Source organism: Ornithorhynchus anatinus, chromosome 4 (genome assembly GCF_004115215.2).
Source record: "Ornithorhynchus anatinus isolate Pmale09 chromosome 4, mOrnAna1.pri.v4, whole genome shotgun sequence".
Lineage (NCBI taxonomy): Eukaryota > Metazoa > Chordata > Mammalia > Monotremata > Ornithorhynchidae > Ornithorhynchus > Ornithorhynchus anatinus.
Window position 1 is genome coordinate 82,493,442 of NC_041731.1, and position 18,411 is coordinate 82,511,852.

The following is an 18,411-nucleotide window of genomic DNA, read 5'->3' on the forward strand; positions in this document are numbered from 1 at the left end:
AAGGTGGGAGAGCTTCCAGCTCCGACAGAAGTGAAGTGAGGTGGAGAATCACCTCCTCTTAGTCCCATTCCCCGTTTACCCCATTCCCCAGCTCCCAAAACATTTGGTTCCCCTTGGGGGTGGGGCAGAGGGTGTCATGCCAGCTGTTCCCTGGCAAATCTTTGGCCCTGGTGGCCAAGCATGCTAATAGCCCCATTAGCGACTCTTAACCAGAGTGATATCTGGGGCCTGCACATAGCTGTACACAACTCCTGGAGCAATAGTCCCTTAAAAGCACTCAGACACAAACCCTTACCCGCGCATTAATATGTGCCAGAGGCCAGCTCCTGCCAGTCAATTGCTCTGGGCTCTCAAGTGAATTTGTGTATGAGGGTGAGTTTGGGGGAGCCTTTGCCTGCAGGACAAGGGAGGGACTTGATGGTAAGGGAAAGAGGAAAGAGAAATTAGGAATATGGCTCGGGTGTCACCTGAAGTGTGATGCAGTGGTACCGTACGCCACATTGGGGACGCTTGGAAAATCATCTAGTCCCGGGCCTACAGGAGAGTCAGTCAGTATGGCCGTACACATGGCTTGGCGCCACTTGGCCGTGTTTCTCATCGCCACCCTCTCCAAGGCTGGCTTCTTGCCCACTAGCTGTTCCTCAGCCCGTGGCTGCCACGGTTGGATGAGTGTTGAAAGGTTCACCCTCTGGGGAGGGACAGGTGGGGCTTGAAGCTGGGCTGGCTGTCCCCCAGGCCTGCTGCTGCTGCTACTGGCCATGAATGGATATCTCAGGGATGGAGTAGCCCACAGCCTGGGGAGGGGCAGCGGGCAGACCAACCGAGCGGCCGGCTCTGCCCAGCCTGGGGTCCGGCAGCAGCGGGGCAGGAGTCGGGGGCGGGGGAATACCTCTCTAGCTGCTCCCCTACTCTTACCCCGCCATTAGTCATTCCCCATATCAGACTCTTGTGGCTGAATTGATCCCAGTCTGCACTTTCCAAAGCCGATCTTAGGATAGTCTACGGTTGTAATAATGGTCAGGGTGACAAGATTTACTTTTTTTTTTTTTTAAAGCTGCTGGATTTCTGGTTCACTAGGGAGGGATTAAGGTCCTGGTAGATAAGACGCCTGGCCCAGGGTGGCAGGGAAGAGGAAATTGAAAACCCCCTGCTACTTCTATTATTGAGCATTAGTTCCACAGCTGCAGATAGGACTCTAAGATAAAGGGCCCCAGCAAAAGCCTCTGGCAGGAAAAAATGGGCATGGTGAAGTACCTGTGGTCGTGTTATTGATTTTATGTTGAAATTATAAATCTCTGAAAACTATATATACTCTCGGAGTTTAAGGGGTGGCACGCTTTCCAGACTCCTTAAATGCAGGACTCCAAATCACAATATGAATTACTGTAAAAGTTCACTGTAAATGTAGTTTTACTGCAGTAAGACCCTCTAGGGACAGACACCTTGTCTAATTCCCACTTGTATATTTTTTTCCAGCACTTAATGCAGCGCTCTGCCTACAGTTAGCAGTTCATAAATATGATTATTACACTGATCTCTGGAGAATCCTCATGGTGGTTTTTCAAGTTCTTGCGTTACAAGTGCTGAGCAGTTAACTACCACCGAAGCTACTGCTTGATTCTCTTGAGTCAGAATATCTGCCCCCTCCCACCCTCTCCGTGGATCGGCACTCTCTGTTCTGCTGGGATTTTCCCCCCAACCCATTATCCCCCTCCCTCCCGAGTCAGTTTTTCCATCTCTCCCTGGCTCTGTTTTCCCCTCTCTACCAGGGAACAGAGTGAGTCTGGGGGGCCTGGGAGGCAGGCAGTCCCTCTCAATCCCCATCAAGAAGGATCCCCTGAAATGATTGGCTGGACAGTCCTGGAGAAGGAACAGGTCAGTGGGGGTGGGCTATGTACTTGGCTGACTTGCTTACCCTTCTGTCTACTTGGGGCAGAGTGATGTGGGTCAGGGTAGAGGCAGGAGAGAAGCCAGGCCAGGACGGGTAAGAAGGGAAAGAAATTGGTGAAGGGAGGGGCGCCTCAGGTCGGGCCATGGTACAGTCCTGTCTGCAGCTTGGCACAGGCATCGTGATGCAGGTGACAGCCGTTACCCATGGGGAGGTGGGCAAACAGATCTCTCATCCAGCAGATCTCTCTGGACCTCACTCCAGGATCAGAAACAAGACTCAGGAGACTCATCACTCAGGAGTAACTCCCCCTCTAGACTGTAAGCTCGTTGTGGGCAGGGAATGTGTCTGTTATATTGCACTCTCCCCCAAGCGCTTAGTACAGTGCTCTGCACACAGTAGGTGTTCAAATGCAATTGACTGACCGACTCCTTCACCCCCTGTTAAATGTCAGGTTGCTGTTTTGTTGCACTCCAGTTCTAAAGCAAAGCCTAAAGAAGTGCATGGAGAACGTTCTAACCCTTTGACAGTTTGTAGAGGAGCCCAGCATGATTGAGGTAAAAGTAGCTATTTCTTCTTGAAGATATTTAAGCAAAACCAGAGCTGCAGTTCTGAAGATCTGGTTTACTGGGGAAACAGCTTGCTAATGGGTGTCCCGTTGGGATAGTTAAATATGGCTTGGCATGCTTTTTTTTGTATGCAGTGCTTTCTAGCTTTCCTAGAATGGTATCTGCGACTCTATGTCTTTTAAGAACTTGCATGGAAAAAAAAACCCTGATGATTCAGGAGTATCCAGATTTGGTGATGGTCCAGAGCAGAACGTAAGGTGTATTTGACTGATAGTCTGACTTTGCTATCCTTGGCATTTGGTTATCGTAATCATCTCCGGCTGTTTTTGTAACTTAACTGTAAGAAATATTTTTAAAACAAAATACTGGAATTCAAATCAAATAACTCCCTCTCAGAGTTGCTGACATTAAATGAAGCAAAAATATTTTATCAGACTGAGTTTTGTCCTTAGTGACACAGACATTTTTCCAGGATGCTGTGCTTCTGCAAGATTTTTAGATTCCTTAAGTGCTGGTAGGTGAAACTGGCAAGGAGTTTGGTCTCTACCTCACTGTCTGCACTTGTTTTTGCTTTCGGTTAGCTTTTTTCCTCTGGCAATCTGAGTCCTACTGTTAACCCACTGGAAAGAACACTGCTCTGGGAATCTGGAGTCCAGAGTTCTAGTACTATTCCTCTACCAGCCTGTTGATGTCATCAGTGTCGGATGTTGGAGTTGTAAGGTTTATCTACTGAGACGCCATTGAGTGAAATGCACTGTACTAAGCGTTTAGGAAAGGACAACAGAAGCCCAAGACACATTCCGTACCCACAGGGACTTTACATTTTAATGGGGAAGGCAAAGAAAAAAATTGCAAATAGTGGAATCAAATAATTGAATGTACTGTTGAATATACATAGATTCATGATGGGAGAGGATGGGTAAGTGCTAGAGGTGGCGTCGTGCCCACACAGGGCATTGGCCAAGGTGGACAGGCCCGCAGGAATCCTGAAAAATACCTGGCAAATCTGTGCAGCATGGGTACTGAGCCAGCTGCTAGCTGGTTCGTGGCACTTCAGCACAGCTTTGGCATGAAACTGTGCATTCACTTTAGCTCCATATGGGTCATGCCATAAAAAACCTATATGTCTATTCCCCAGCCCATCTACTCCCTGGTTGTACTTGGGGCTCAGCATTCAATTGTATTTATTAAGCGCTTACTATGTGCAGAGCACTACACTAAGCGTTTGGGGGAGTACAAACAGTATACTGTTTATTGTTGTAATTTACTTTCCCAAGCGCTTAGTAAAGGAGCGTGAGAAGCAGCGTGGCTCAGTGGAAAGAGCCTGGGCTTGGGAGTCAGAGGTCATGGGTTCGAATCCCAGCTTTGCCACTTGTCAGCTGTGTGACTGTGGGCAAGTCACTTCACTTCTCTGTGCCTCAGTTACCTCATCTGTAAAATGGGGATGAAGACTGTGAGACCTCACGTGGGACAACCTGATTACCCTGTATCTACCTCAGTGCTTAGAACAGTGCTCTGCATATAGTAAGTGCTTAATAAATACCAACATTATTATTATTATTATAAGTCACTTCACTTCTCTGTGCCTCAGTTACCTCATCTGTAAAATGGGGATTAAGACTGTGAGCCCCACGGGGGACAACCTGATTCCCTTTGTCTACCCTAGTGCTTAGAACAGTGCTCTGCACATAGTAAGCGCTTAACAAATACCAACATTATTATTATTAAAGTGCTGTGCATGCAGTAAGCATTCAATATATACGATCGAATAAACAATTGAATGTACAGTGTAACAGAGTTGGTAGACACATTCCCTGCCCATAGAGAGCTTGCAGTCTACAGGAGGAACAAGATTGGACAAACCAGTAACACAGTCCAGTTCATACAACTAAGTTCTTTTGGTTCCATAATCTCTGGAACGAGGACTATTCATCATTCATGGTGGGAGACTTCATTGCTAATTGTCCACCTAGTCTGATATCGTAAATGTTCAGATGCCAAAATATTTGGGATAATGGAGAAGGCAGGCAGGGGATACCTGGGATTCATTTTGGAGTTCAAAGAGGAATCCGGAAGTTTCTTCTTCCAGTTCTGAATGTGGGGCAGGAGGACAGACCAATTTTAGCTTACCCTGAAGTTGTCCTTCAACACTCAAAATCAATTGCAATGTTTACCCACAAATACTAGCTCCTGGAGAGCCGGGAACCTGTCTACCATTTTCTTCTGTATCATACCCTCTCTCACACACTTAGTACAACATTCTGCATATAGAAAGCATTCAATAAATACCATGGATTGATTGAAATATCTTTTTTATTTCTTTTGATTTGCATTCATTCATTCAACTGTATTTATTGAGTGCATACTTTGCAGAGCACTGCACTAAGTGCTTGGAGAGTACAATTCGGCAACGAATAGAGGCAATCCCTACCCAACAACGGGCTCACAGTCTTCTATGGTTGTAGTTATACATATGGATACCGTCACAAATATGGATTGTCTCATTAAAAATTAATTAAAGACATCCACCTCCAAAAAGATTGGTTTTGTTTTCTATAAATTTGCAATAATTTAGCAGTTGAATTGCCAGTGACTTTCCCGAGTCGATTACAAATACGGTGTCATTGTTATTAAGGCTTATATCGTTTTACAGTATGGCAAATTTTGATTTGAATGAAACTATTTCAATTCATTAGTTTATATAATAGTGTTTTCTGTTGCTCCCCATTTTGTTGTTCAGGTAGTTTTTTTTCCCCCTCCCCCTCCCCCCAATTTATTAAGCATTTACTGTATATAGAACACTGTACTCATCTCTTGGGAAAGTATAGGAGACAGAATAATTACAGATGGAAGAAAATGTCAGAATGAAAGGATTTAAGCATAAGGGCTTTGGGGCTGAAATCCTAGAGCAAAGGCAAAGTTTTAACTCAAAGTCTTGGTTTTCATGTTAGATGCTGGAAAACTTGGTACTTTTTGCTTATGGTAATGAAGTATTCTCCAAACAACTGACTTTGGGAAGTAATTTTTAGAGCCATTTAAAAATGCAGAAAGGAATAGCTCTACATCCCGTTCTTCCATAATGTGGGTTTTTGTTATGTGATTTGGATAGAACAGAATGGAAGAACTAGGAAATGTTCATTTCATAACATAATCAAGAAATTGATGTAGTTAGATTTGGTGAACGAACGGTTGATTGTGTGCTTGTGAATAGTGTCAATAGTGTGATGCTCCTTTGATTCCCAGCGTCTACATAATGTCAATCAATGGTATTTATTGAGCACTTATCACAGAATTGGTAAGATGGTACCACACAGTATTTTGTATTCTTGCCCCTTCATAGTATTTGATTTGATAAAATCACAAATGGCAGGGGTGTAAGGCATCCTGCTAATGGTGAAACATAACACTAATAGGAAGAATTTGTATTGAAAAATGTCAGTCAGGAAGTTATCACGTACTCCCTAACCCATTAGTTCCTACTGATCATGATTTCCCCATAACATGTGGTTCTTCAAGAACAGAGACCTTGCATTGTAGAAGCATCGATTGGATGTATTTTTCTGGCTTCCAGGATGCACATGTATACATAATTCTTCCTCCTGAAATTAGCTATTAAGATTCTTTTCCAGCTGCTGCAATAAAATAGATTTGCGTTCTGAAAAATTCACATTGCAAGTGTTTATTTTTGGTCTTATTCACAGAGATATTGTTTTTAGATTGAGCTGTTTTCATTGATGTTTTAAAACTTTTACTGCAACTGTGCTTTGATTTGTTCTTGAGTGATTTTCTGGAATTCCCGGGCGGTCTGGTGTACACGTGCGCTTCTCCGGCATTGGAGCCTTTGGCTGGGCCCGCCTAACTTTTAGGGCCTGGGCCTGGAGCCTAGCAGCTGTGGGAAATTCACCCCCCCCCCGGCTTGCCTTCTTATCAATTAATCATATTTACTGAGTGGTTAATCTGTGCAAGTCTCCCATGGAGCCATGGATTCATATCCTACTTTGACACCAGGCCTTATTAAATTCACATCTCCTCTAAGAGGCCTTTGCCAACTAATCTCTCATACTCCCTACTCTCTCTCCCTCTTGCATCACCCTTGCACGTGGATGTGTACCCTTTATTCACCCCACGCTTAGCACCACTGCAGTTACGTAATTTAATACCTGTCTCCTCTAGACTGTAAGCTCCTTGTGGGCAGGGAACATATCTACCAACTCTGTTATATCCTGCTCTCCCAAGCACTGTGTAGAGTGGTCTTCACTGAGTAAGCACTCAAATACAATTGACTGAGTTACTTTGGCGATGTTCTGTAATATATTCTGGGCTATATAGTCTCAATTCCCAGTTACTGTCAACTGTGGTGTATCCCCATTGTAATTCTGTGCTTACCTTAGAAGAGTCATCGAGATCCAACTGCCAGTAGGTCCCTAATTGAGTGTAAAAGTTAGAGGGTTCAATGGGAGTAGGGCTTGGTTTACGATGAACAGAATAGGACTTTCAATTCAGTTCTGCTGAGGGTTAACATCGATGAAGATTAGAAAGTAAAAACCCTTAATGTTAGGTGTAAACTGAACCTCCTGGACACTGGACACTAAAATGCAAGTGGCATTGCGTGACTTTAAGCCAGACACACAGTGTAATGTCATGATGTCATAGTCAACGTTTGGTTGGCTGACTGTCCTAGTCTGCCTAAATATAGAGCATTTCTCCTGCTGGGGGGAGGTGCCCTCCCTTCCTCCAGAGCCCTTGTGCTCCCCTTCCTGAACGACCCTCTGAAGGTGGGTGTCGACTCTGAGCTGTGGAAATTGGTGGCAGAAGTTGAGGTGGAAGGTTACTGCGTTCTTAAAATACTGGACCCAAAGGCCTCCGAGGCTCTGTGCAACCTGGATGGGGCAGACTAGATGAAAACTGAAACTAGCTGAGAAGCAATGTGGACCAGTGGATAGAGGATGGGCCTGGATGTCGGAAAGACCTGGGTTTTTAATCTCAACTCTGCCATTTGTCTGTCTTGTGGCCTTGGGCAAGTCACTTCACTTTTCTATGCCTCAGTTACCTCATCTGTAAAAGAAGAATTAAGACTGTGTACCCTATGTGGGACAGTGGGTGTGTCTAACCTCATATCCCTCCCTCCTCATATCAGACAGACAATTACTCTCCCCCACTTCAAAGCCTTATTGAAGGCACATCTCCAAGAAGCCTTCCCTGACCAAGCCCTCCTCTCCTATTCTCCCACGCCCTTCTGCATCACCCTGACTTGCTCCCTTCATTCATCCTCCCTCCCATCCCCACAACATATATGTATATATCTGTTATTTATTTATGTATATTAATTTTCATTCATTCAGTAGTATTTATTGAGTGCTTACTACATGCAGAGCACAGTACATCTATCTCCCCCTTTAGATTGCGAGCTGCTTGTGGTCAGGAAAGTGTCAGTTGTTGTATTTTACTCTCCCAAGAGTTTAGTACAGTGCTTTGTACATAGTAAGTGCTCAGTAAATACGATTGAATGACTTGAATGAGTGAATAACCTGATTAGCTTGCATCTACCCTAGTGCTTAGTAAAGTGCACATAGTAAGCATTTAACAAATACCATTTTAAAAAAAACCCCTCAACTGTCTGGTATACAACCAGGTGAATAATTTTGTTGTATTCTCCCAAGCACTTAGTACAGTTTTATTGATTGATTGATTGAATGGCCACCTTAAATGGAGTTGTGTTGCAATACCAGTCCCATTCAAGCCAGACCAGCGTTATTTTTGGCCTGGGTGGCTAGGGGCCCTCAGGCTGACCCAAGCCCATGTGCCATTCATTCAGTCTTATTTACTGATGGAATGAATCAGTCCCTACAGAGTTCTTCATACCATCTACTTCGTAATCCATTAATTCCTATTGAGTCACTGGTTTCTATATTGTGATTTCCCCGTAAGATGTGCTCTCTTTCGAGACTCAGGCCTCTTCTTATAACAGAATTGGAGAATTCTGACACTTGCATGTGAGTGACTGATTAGAAGAATGAAAGCCTGCCGTTTCTGCGTGAAGAAGATACTGCTCCCAGCTGAAACCCCTTTTAGTTGAAAGATGGGGGAGAGAGACAGGGCTGAGGCAGTCCAGAGATCCAGGATGTAGTCTAAGGACAACAGTGCCGTAGAGACCCCCTGTGAGGAAAGCTGGATCTCAGGGGTCCAAGGGACGGGGAGGAAGAGCCTTGATTTAATAGTAAATTCCATCCCTTCATGCCACTTTACCTTCTAATTCCGGCTCTGCCACTTGTCTGCTGTGTGACATTGGGCAAGTCACTTAACATCTCTGTGCCTCAGTTACCTCATCTGTAAAATGGAAATTAAAAGTGTGAGCCCCATGTGGAACAACCTGATTATCCTGTACCTACCCCAGCGCTTAGAACAGGGCTTGGCATATAGTAAGCGCTTAACAAATACCAAAATTATTATTCTAATTATTCTTACTATTATTATCTTATACAGTGGGACCCATGTCTTCAAAACCCTCAGTCCTGACCCTGAGAATACCATGAGAATATATTCTATTTGATTTCCTGTATTCTCCATTGAGTTTTAGAAAGTGTGACTTTGGGAGTTAAATACACAATTATTATCTTTTAGACTGTGTGCCCATTGTTGGGCAGGGATTGTCTCTGTTGCCAAATTGTAGATTCCAAGCACTTAGTACAATGCTCTGCACACAGTAAGTGCTTAGTAAATACAATTGAATGAATGAAATCAGTATTTCCATTTTCTTTATCAAGGCAGTCTGTTTCCAGACCAGTTTTTATATAGCAAAAGTTAATTGAGATCTTGTCCATCTTCAGCCAATAAAACAGCCTTCCTTTCAAGTATCCTTGTTTTAACACTTGTACCTGAAAACCATTTATTTTTGAGTTTGTGAATGAATATGTTTGGATATATGAGAGGACTGGAAGTGTAATTTGGATTATTCTGTTTGCCTAGTTAAATAGTTCCTTCTCCTGGAGAGCTGGGCTGAGGATAAGATTACCTTTATGGACTAGAACAAGAGTTTCAATTATACTGAGTGTTACTCTTGATAAACTTTAGAAGATAAGGACTTACCACAGCTCTTCATGTGAGGAATACACTCAACTGAATCTTTTTTCAGCCAGAAAATGATCCTTGAATCACATATTTGATTTTACTTGGAATTCTTTCTCGTGGAAAATGATGAAGTGAAACAGTAGTTATGAGAAATTTCCCATCTTTCAACTCAGGCACACTCTTGAAAATGGGCAGAAATAAAAAAGGTACTGAATGCTGTACTGTTAAATGCAGACATATGACTCCTTAGAGTTATCTTCTCATTTGCGGCAGTTTTACTGAAGTGTAGCAGGAAAGGCTGAAATATATGTAGTCTGTCCATTGTTTGTCGCCACTGGTTTCCTGGGGCTTTCCCTGTGTCTAAGGACTAGCGTGGCATTTATGTTTAAAATAGGTTACCTTATCTCAAACTGATTTACATGAGTACCTTCTATCTTCTGTTGTCACGTTGGAGCTATGACAGCCAATGATACTTGTTTTCCTACTGTACATAGCATGCCATCGAAGTGTCTCTTCTCTTACTTTTGCATATGATTCCTCTCTTTGGGCTCTCACACGGTAATTTCCTTGGATATGCTGATGCTATGGACTTAGCAGATCTGAGTTTCTTCTGCAACAGCTGTACAATATTTCGCATTGAATAGGAGCATTACAGGCATGTACTGCAGGGTAGTTATTTGACAAAATAGACACAATAATAAATGAGCTTTTTCCAACAAATATTTCCTAGATGTTTGTTGCTTACTTTTAAACAAGCCAGGAAGATTCTTTCTATTTCTTTCATTTAGTGAAATAGCGGTTAGGTTTCTTGGTCATAAATAGATGAGTGAAAATATGGGGATAATTGATTTCTCTCCCTTTTTAGGGCTTCAGCTGCAGCAGATCACTATGGTTATTCAGTGGAGTTCACTGGACTTGGGACACTTCCTGGTGGAAATAAGGATGTTGGATTTTGTACACAAATAGGTGTATTTATGAGGAATTCAACAGAAGAGGATGAATTTGTCAAACATGAGAAACATGCAGAGCGCGCTTACAAAACTGTGAGTATACGAACAGCACATATCCAATTTCTACATGTACACATTTGTACATATGTATATATATATATACACGTGTGTGTGTGTATAAATATATGTATAGCTATCTCTCTCTCTATAAATATATCCCATATTGTCAGCAGGTTTGCTTTTTGTCTGTTATTGATACAGTAAACTCATTTTAAAAGATAACTTTGAAAGCTGTCCTCAGAGAGATTTTGCCTTTGAAAACACTGTTGAATTTCCAGGCAGAAAATGCAGTTATACAGTCACACAGGAAATTTTGGTTGGCCTGCCTGACATTTCTATGTGAATCCCAATTGCCCAAGTAATATCCCTAGTCAGGCCTGAGGTGATTTGGTGATTTGGCGGTTAAGATATTAGTGACCAATTAGTGGGCTAAATTAATATTTAACAGTGCCAAGAGTAAGTCGGTTTGTGGAACAAATGGAGTGATGTGTAACTTTTCATCATAAAAGATTAGGTCAGGAAAAATAGAGAGGATGAATGGAAATTCTAGACTTAAGTAGGGAGAGAGCTCACTGGTTGATTCCAGGAGCATTTTTATTAAGGGTACATACATACAGATATATATATATATATATATGTACCCACTTTAAGGAATCACTCCTATTTATTGAGATAATAATAATAATGGTGATGATATTTATTAAGCACCTACTATGTGCCAAGCACTGTCCTAAGCACTAGGGTAGTACAAGGTAATCGGGTTGTCCCACGTAGGGCTCACAGTCTTAATCCCCGTATTACAGATGAAGTTACTGAGGCACAGAGAAGTGAAGTGTCTTGACCAAAGTCACACAGCTGACAAGTGGCGGAGCCGGGATTAGAACCCATGACCTCTGACTCCCAAGCCCGGGCTTTTTCCACTAGAAGCTTCTTCTGCTTCTCAAACTGTGGACAGAGCAATGTACTGAGTACTTGGGAGAGTGCAGTAGAGTTAGAAAATAGATACCAGCCCTCATGGAGCCAATGATCTTGCAGGGGCTTAGACTCTATTATAGACTATGAAGAGAGGTAAGAGAGCTGTATCCTGTAGTCACAAGTAGAAGACATTAGTTTTAGTAGCCTTTCTTTTCCCTGGAGTGGGACACATGATGAATGGTCATTCCTTCCCATCGCCTGCAGTTTCCAGTGGGCAGAATATGTAGTCATTAGGATGCTTAAGTGCTTACTATGTGCTGTACTAAGCACTGGGGTAGGTATAAGAGAAGACAACAGAAGCAGCATGTCTCAGTGGAAAGAGGACAGGCTTCGAATTCAGAGGTCATGGGTTCGAATCCTGGTTCTGCCACTTGTCAGCTGTGTGACTGTGGGCAAGTCACTTAACTTCTCTGTGCCTCAGTTACCTCATCTGTAAAATGAGGATTAAGACTGTGAGCCTCAGGTGGGACAACCTGATTACCCTGTATCTACCCCAGCGCTTAGAACAGTGCTCTGCACATAGTAAGTGCTTAACAAATACCAACATTATTATCATTGTTATTATAAGAAAATCAGCTCCCACATGGGGCTCACAGTCTAAAGTAGGAGGGAGAACAGGTATTGAATCCCCATTTTGCAGATGAGGGAACAGAGCCAGAGAAGTTAAGTCATTTGCCAAAGGTCACACAAGAGACAAGTGGCAGAGCCAGTTTTAGAACTCAGGTACTCTCACTCCCAGGCCAATGCTCTCTCCACTAGGCCACACTGCTCCCTAGTAGTCAAATGAAGTGAGCCAGCCCTGTGTAGAAAACTGTGAATTGCCTTCCTCGTCGCCCTAGTTTCTGTCAGAGGCCAGTCAAGGGACGGGCAGCCCCAAAGGTCTTCTTTGTGACCTTTTTTCTTTGTGCTTTTGTTCTTGTATGCTTTCTTTGTGAGAACCATCTACCTCCTGTCCTTCAAATTCCCTTCTCTCTGTCAGAACTATTGTTTCTCTTAGCTCTTCCATCAAGTCCCTGCTTTATACCATGTTAAATCCTTCTCCTCTTGACCTTATAGATCAATTCAGTTTAATAAAATCAAATTTGACTATTTAATGTTTGTAGATAAGTCACTAAGCATAGTATGAAGGTGAAAGGAAAAACCGTGAAGAAAATGTATTGCTTCTTCCATTTCCTTTTTTTCAGAGGATTTAAATTAATCAGTGGTATTTACTGAAGTGTGAAGAGTGCTGTACTAAGTGCTTGGAACAGTACAGCATGTTGGTAGATGTGATCCCTGTCCACAAAGAGCTTAAGAAATTGCACCGCTCCAAAGTTCAGAGAGAGCCCTATCTGGCTTCTTGAGAATGTGGGTGCAAAAGTGATTAGGACACACAGTTTCTTGGCTAGAGTTTTAAGAAGACAGATAAAATATAGAGAATTTTCAAATACAGTTTTCCAGACCCAGAGTCACGTTTAATATGTTGATTTTTGCATTTCCTACAGATTTTTACCACAGTGTACCCCAGCCTGAAGGATGAAAAATATCTGAAGTTTGCGGTGGTTAATGAAGTTATTTTCCAAGCTGAAAAACTGAAGCAAAATCTTATGGACAGCCTGAAGCTGGATCATTATAGCGCTGATGAGGAAGGTTGGGATGAGCCTCAATGCAGAACCCAGGCCCTGGAGAGACTCCCTCTTTTTGGCAAGAACATGGACCTCACCAAAATGGACAGTCCACCCTTGGAGGAGGGTCCAGAACCCTTCTGCACTGGGGACGTAATTTACATTCCTCTGGCTAAGCTCTTTTCTTTTCCCAAAGTGCAACGACTCTGCGGGACCTTGGAGAATCTACAAAAACTCCTTGCTGACAGCGAAGCCCTGAGCAGCGACGGGTCAGCAGTGATGGTGAACACTGATGATCACAGTGAACACGATTGGAATGATTAGCGGCTCATCCTTTGCCTTTCCACAAACTCTGGGAATGAACGCCTTGTCTCTGCTGAGATCTGAGCTGCCAACGGTGGGGACCTCAGCTCCAAACTGCTGATTTTGAATTTAAACAGGTTTCCATAAAGCAGCACTCGATCACCTTCTTTGCAGCCTCCGGACTGCAGAAGGAGTGGCCCCTATTTAGGCCAGAGGGTATTTCGTTTCAGATGAGAGGACAGAGTTAGACCCAATAAACGGCATATTTAAATTGGTCATGGCTCACTAAAGTTAAAGAGGTTTCACAATCTGTTTCCAGAGCGTTTTTTTCACTTGGTAGTTGGTTTTTTTTTTTGAATGGGGAGTTTGGAAAAATTATCATGGAACCAGTTTTAATTAGCACAGAGGTGTTTCTTTAGGCCTTTGGTATTTTGATCCATCGGGTTGCATGGTTTCCTTAGGCCCCTTCAACCCATACCTGCACGGTCATTATTAGGGCACCTGTATTTTGCCCGAATATGTGGCCTTAAAACTTTTTTTTTCCCCCCAGCTGAAGGGGACCAGGCTCAGTTTCCAGGGTTCTGTGCAATGTTACTGCTAGTTTGAAAGCAAATGGCTTGTGACTTAGAACGTTGATTCTCATTTCTACTCTAAAAACAGCGCAGCATGTTCCTGTGGCCGAGTAGCAGAACTTGGGCACAGAATGTGAGCTTTATTTTTGTGGGTGAGAGAAAACTGATGGGAAATCATCATGGGTGTCGAATCTATAATCCTATCTTTCTAGCCAGAGACCAGTAATGAAAAATAATCAGGGGAGGCTTCCAGCAATAACCTTTAGAAAAGGTTTGTAAGCAACAAAAAAAAAAACAATAGAGAGGCAAAAGGGGAGATTAGCATTGGCCAAAAGTAGTTTTTTGTTTGTCTTTCTGTCCTATTTTTCTTTTGACTTGGGAAGAACTTGGAGACCCACTCTGCAACATATATGCAGCATAAAGATGAATGGATCAAATCTCAGGGATGTATTTACCTGGATTACCTGGATAGTTGATGTTGACTGAGTTTTTTTCCCTGGCCCAGGTTGCACTTAGAACTTGGTTCTTGTTTGTTGCTTACTTCTGCAGCAATAAAATAAGTTTTCTTCCACCTCATCGCCAAGACATATAAGTTATTGGATGATATGAAGGAGGGTAATAGGAAGGATAAATAATGTTGGCTCTCCTAGGAATAATGGGAAGTCTGAAAATCTTATTTTTTCCTGTTTTCCAGCCCATGGCAACTATTGAAACTTTTCAGCTGGTCAAATAGTGAATCGGCAAACGTGAAACTAGTTTTCTCAATGACATGTCAAAACGGTGGTTTGGAGAGGAAACATTCTCTACCAGAAATCACGAGAGGAAAATAAACAATCTGGGGCCAGATCTTTAACTGCTGCAAGGCCAACACAGGCAACTGTTAGGGTCCTACAAGGGAGGTCCAGAAAGTCCTTTTCAGAAGAAAAGTTTCAGTGGTGAAACCATTCTGTAGTTTACGCACATTGGCAGATGTGGCCGGGGGTGGGGGTTGCAGATATCTAGGGCTGCATCCAGTCTGGCTGTACAAAATCTGCTGCTTAAAAGATGCTCAACATTGGAGGCCATGTCCTTGGCATTCCATCTGTCAGTTTTATAATTTGACCCAGTTTGCATAATTTGTTGAAACTAAGCAGGAAGTACTTAAAGTATATGACAACATTTTTCAGCCAGTGTAGGCATGGCTTTCTTAATGACTTGGCTTGGTCATTATGTCCTATCCTCTGGGGCGATGATGTCATTTAAGAAAAAAGCCAGCTGAGAGCTCCTCTCTGATTAGAGGCAGACATTTTAGATGAATTCCTAATTTCCTCCTCAGCCCCCCTCTTGAACTGAACCACCGATTTGAACAGATGTGGTCGTGAAGTTCGAGACAGCAGAGTATGGCAAGATGGGGGTCATGGGGATAGAGCTCAGTCTCAAAGTTAAGACCGCATCCATCTGTAAACATAGGAGGCCAGCGGTATGTTTTTCCTGTTGGGTTCATGAGAGCAGAAAAGATTTTGCTAATTTTCCTTCTTCATTTTATGGGGAACTTAGGATTCTTTTTTACAACCGGTTTGGGTTCTTTGGCATTTTCTGGAGAGCACTGTTCCAGTTGTTCAGTGTGAGACTTATTTCTCAAATAAAGCATTTATTTTTGGAGAATATCAACTGTCAAATGTGGATATGTGGATGTGTGTTATCCCTTCCAAGCTAGCAAGCCAGTAACGTACCCGCTAGTCAGGGCCGAGATGTAATCGGGCTTAATAAAACCTGAAAATGGCAGTGGTTTTGTTAGATTGTTATTGCTTGGTTGTCAGCAGAGAAGACCTCACTTCTGGCCCAAGCAAGAGTGAGAAGGGTTGGGAATAGCTGGTGGGATTGATTGAATAGTTTGTGAGTTTGGGGGATGAAGGATTGTCCTGCTACAATCCTTTCTAAATACCCTTAATAATAATGTTGGTATTTGTTAAGCGCTTACTATGTGCCGAGCACTGTTCTAAGCGCTGGGGTAGACACAGGGGAATCAGGTTGTCCCACGTGGGGCTCACAGTCTTAATCCCCATTTTACAGATGAGGTAACTGAGGCACAGAGAAGTTAAGTGACTTGCCCAAAGTCACACAGCTGACAAGTGGCCGAGCCGGGATTCGAACCCATGAACTCTGACTCCAAAACTTGGTGGTGGTTGGGAGGGTGTGGGAGGATGGGGAGAGGGGGAGAGCTGTGTGTGTGTGTGTGTGTGTGTACACCACTAAATAGTCTTTACTGTAATAGGCACTGCCTAAGAAGTAGAAATAAGATAATCAAGGTTGAACACAATCCCTGTCCTATATAGACGCTCTCAGTCCTTAATCTCCATTTTAACAGATAAGGTTACTGAGTCACGGAGAAATTAAATGATTTGCCCAAGGTCACACAGCCACAATCACTTGGCAGAGTTAGGATTAGAACCCAGGTCCTCTGACTCCCCAGATCCATTCTCTTTCCAGGATCAGCCGATATTGTCCTTGACAAATGAAGAACCCTAGAAGACATAATGACCTCGTTTCGGGTGACCCCACGGGCTGGACTGACTAACGGACTGGGGTGTCCTGGTTCTCCAGTAATGAAGGCCAGTATGGGAAGCAGCGTGGCTCAGTGGAAAAGAGCCCTGGGCTTCGGAGTCAGAGGTCATGAGTTCGACCCCGGCTCTGCCACCTGTCAGCTGTGTGACCTGGGCAAGTCACTTAACTTCTCTGTACCTCAGTTTCCCTCATCTGTAAAATGGGGATTAACTGTGAGCCTCACATGGGACAAACCTCACGTGTAATCTACCCCCAGCGCTTAGAAACAGTGCTCTGCACATAGTAAGCGCTTAACAAATACCAACATTATTATTATTATTTATTATTAGGCCTGAGGGGAATGTGGGGCGGGATGGGGAGAGAGACTGCTGGAGGGTTAGAAGCCCTTCGCATCAGGCCAGTCTCTTCGGAGGTTGACAGCTCTGCAGCTTGTCGTTATTGTCGTTTTATGCTGTCGGGTCGTTTCCAGCCCATAGCGACGCCATGGACACATCTCTCCCAGAACGTCCCACCTCCATCGACAATCGTTCTGGTAGCGTCTCCCTAGAGTTTTCTTGGTAAAAATCCGGAAGTGGTTTACTATTGCCTCCTTTTGCGCAGTAAACTTGAGTCACCCCGCCCTCGGACTTTCTCCCCTGCCGCCGCTGCCCGGCACGGGTGAGTTTTGACTTGTAGCCGATTGCCTTCCACTCGCTAGCCACTGGCCAAGCTAGGAATGGAATGGACAGGCCTCTGCTTGACTCTCCCTCCCGTAGCCGAGACTGGTAGAGGACTGGAAACTCTCCAGGTGTGACCCCGAGAGGGAGCAACTTTTCATACCCCAACCCATTTCCCAGGGCCATAAATGTGGCCCATAGCCTATGGAGACAGGCCACCGACCTCTGTTGTACAATCAGTTGTATTTATTGAGCCACTTACTGGTGCAGATCACTGTACTAAGCACTCGGGAGAGTACACTATAACAGAGTTGGTGGACATGTTCCCTGCCCACGATGTTTACCATCTAGAGAGGGAGACAGACATTAATATAAATAAATCATAGCATGGCACGGTGGGTAGAGCACAACCCTGGGAGTCAGAAGGTCATGGGTTCTTTCCCAGTTCCACCACATGTTCTGCTGTGTGACCTTGAGCAAGTCACTTCACTTTTTCTGGGTTTCAAGTTACCTCATCTGTAAAATGGGGATGGACTGTGAGCCCCATGTGGGGACAGGGACTGTGTCCAATTCGATTTGCTTGTAACCACCCTAGTGCTTAGTACAGTGCTGGCACACAGTAAGCACTTAGCATTATTCTTTAAAGTACATAAGTGCTTTGAGGCTGAGGGAGGGGTAAATAAAGGGTTTAAATTCAAGTGCAAGGGTGACACAGAAGGGAGAGGGAGAAGAGAAAATAAGGGCTTAGTCTCTTAGGGCTTGTACTTTCCCAAGCGCTTAGTACAGTGGTCCACACACAGTAAGCGCTCAGTAAATACTATCAATTGGTCCTGCCGGAGGTAGTCTGTTCAGCGTCATCCAGAACATGAGTGCGGCAGAGCCAGCCTGCACTGGTGTGAATATTTAATCCATGGCTTAGTGGAAAGAGCACGGGCTTGGGAGTCAGAGGACATGAGTTCTAATCCCGACTCTGCCAGATGTCTGCTATGTGACCTTGGGCAAGCCGCTTCACTTTTCTGTGCCTCAGGTGGCTCATCTGTAAAATGGGGATTAAGACTGGGAGCCCCACGTGGGACAACCTGATTACCTTGTATCTACCTCAGCGCTTAGAACAGTCCTTGGCACATAGTAAGTGCTTAAAAAATACCATTATTATTATTAATTATTAATTATTATTGAGAAGCAGCGTGGCTCAGTGGAAGGATCCCGGGCTTGGGAGTCA

At 43.8% G+C, this 18,411-nt stretch overlaps 1 protein-coding gene and 1 non-coding gene across 4 annotated transcripts in view; one reads left to right on the forward strand and one right to left on the reverse strand.

Annotated features, from left to right (window-relative positions):
• HENMT1 (HEN methyltransferase 1) overlaps positions 1-13,722 on the forward strand; it is a 41,725-nt gene extending 28,003 nt beyond the window's left edge. For all 3 annotated transcript variants that reach the window (XM_029063908.2, XM_039911847.1, XM_029063909.2), the window contains 2 exons: positions 10,391-10,568; positions 12,995-13,722. In XM_029063908.2, the coding sequence (XP_028919741.1) occupies positions 10,391-10,568; positions 12,995-13,438 (622 nt within the window). In that variant the 3' untranslated portion in view covers positions 13,439-13,722. The remainder of the gene's footprint in view (positions 1-10,390; positions 10,569-12,994) is intronic.
• A 3,478-nt stretch (positions 13,723-17,200) lies between these two features.
• On the reverse strand, positions 17,201-17,338 carry LOC114811597. The gene has a single exon (XR_003759293.1). It is a non-coding gene; the product is annotated as a small nucleolar RNA SNORA7 (small nucleolar RNA).
• Between the last annotated feature and the right edge of the window lie 1,073 nt (positions 17,339-18,411).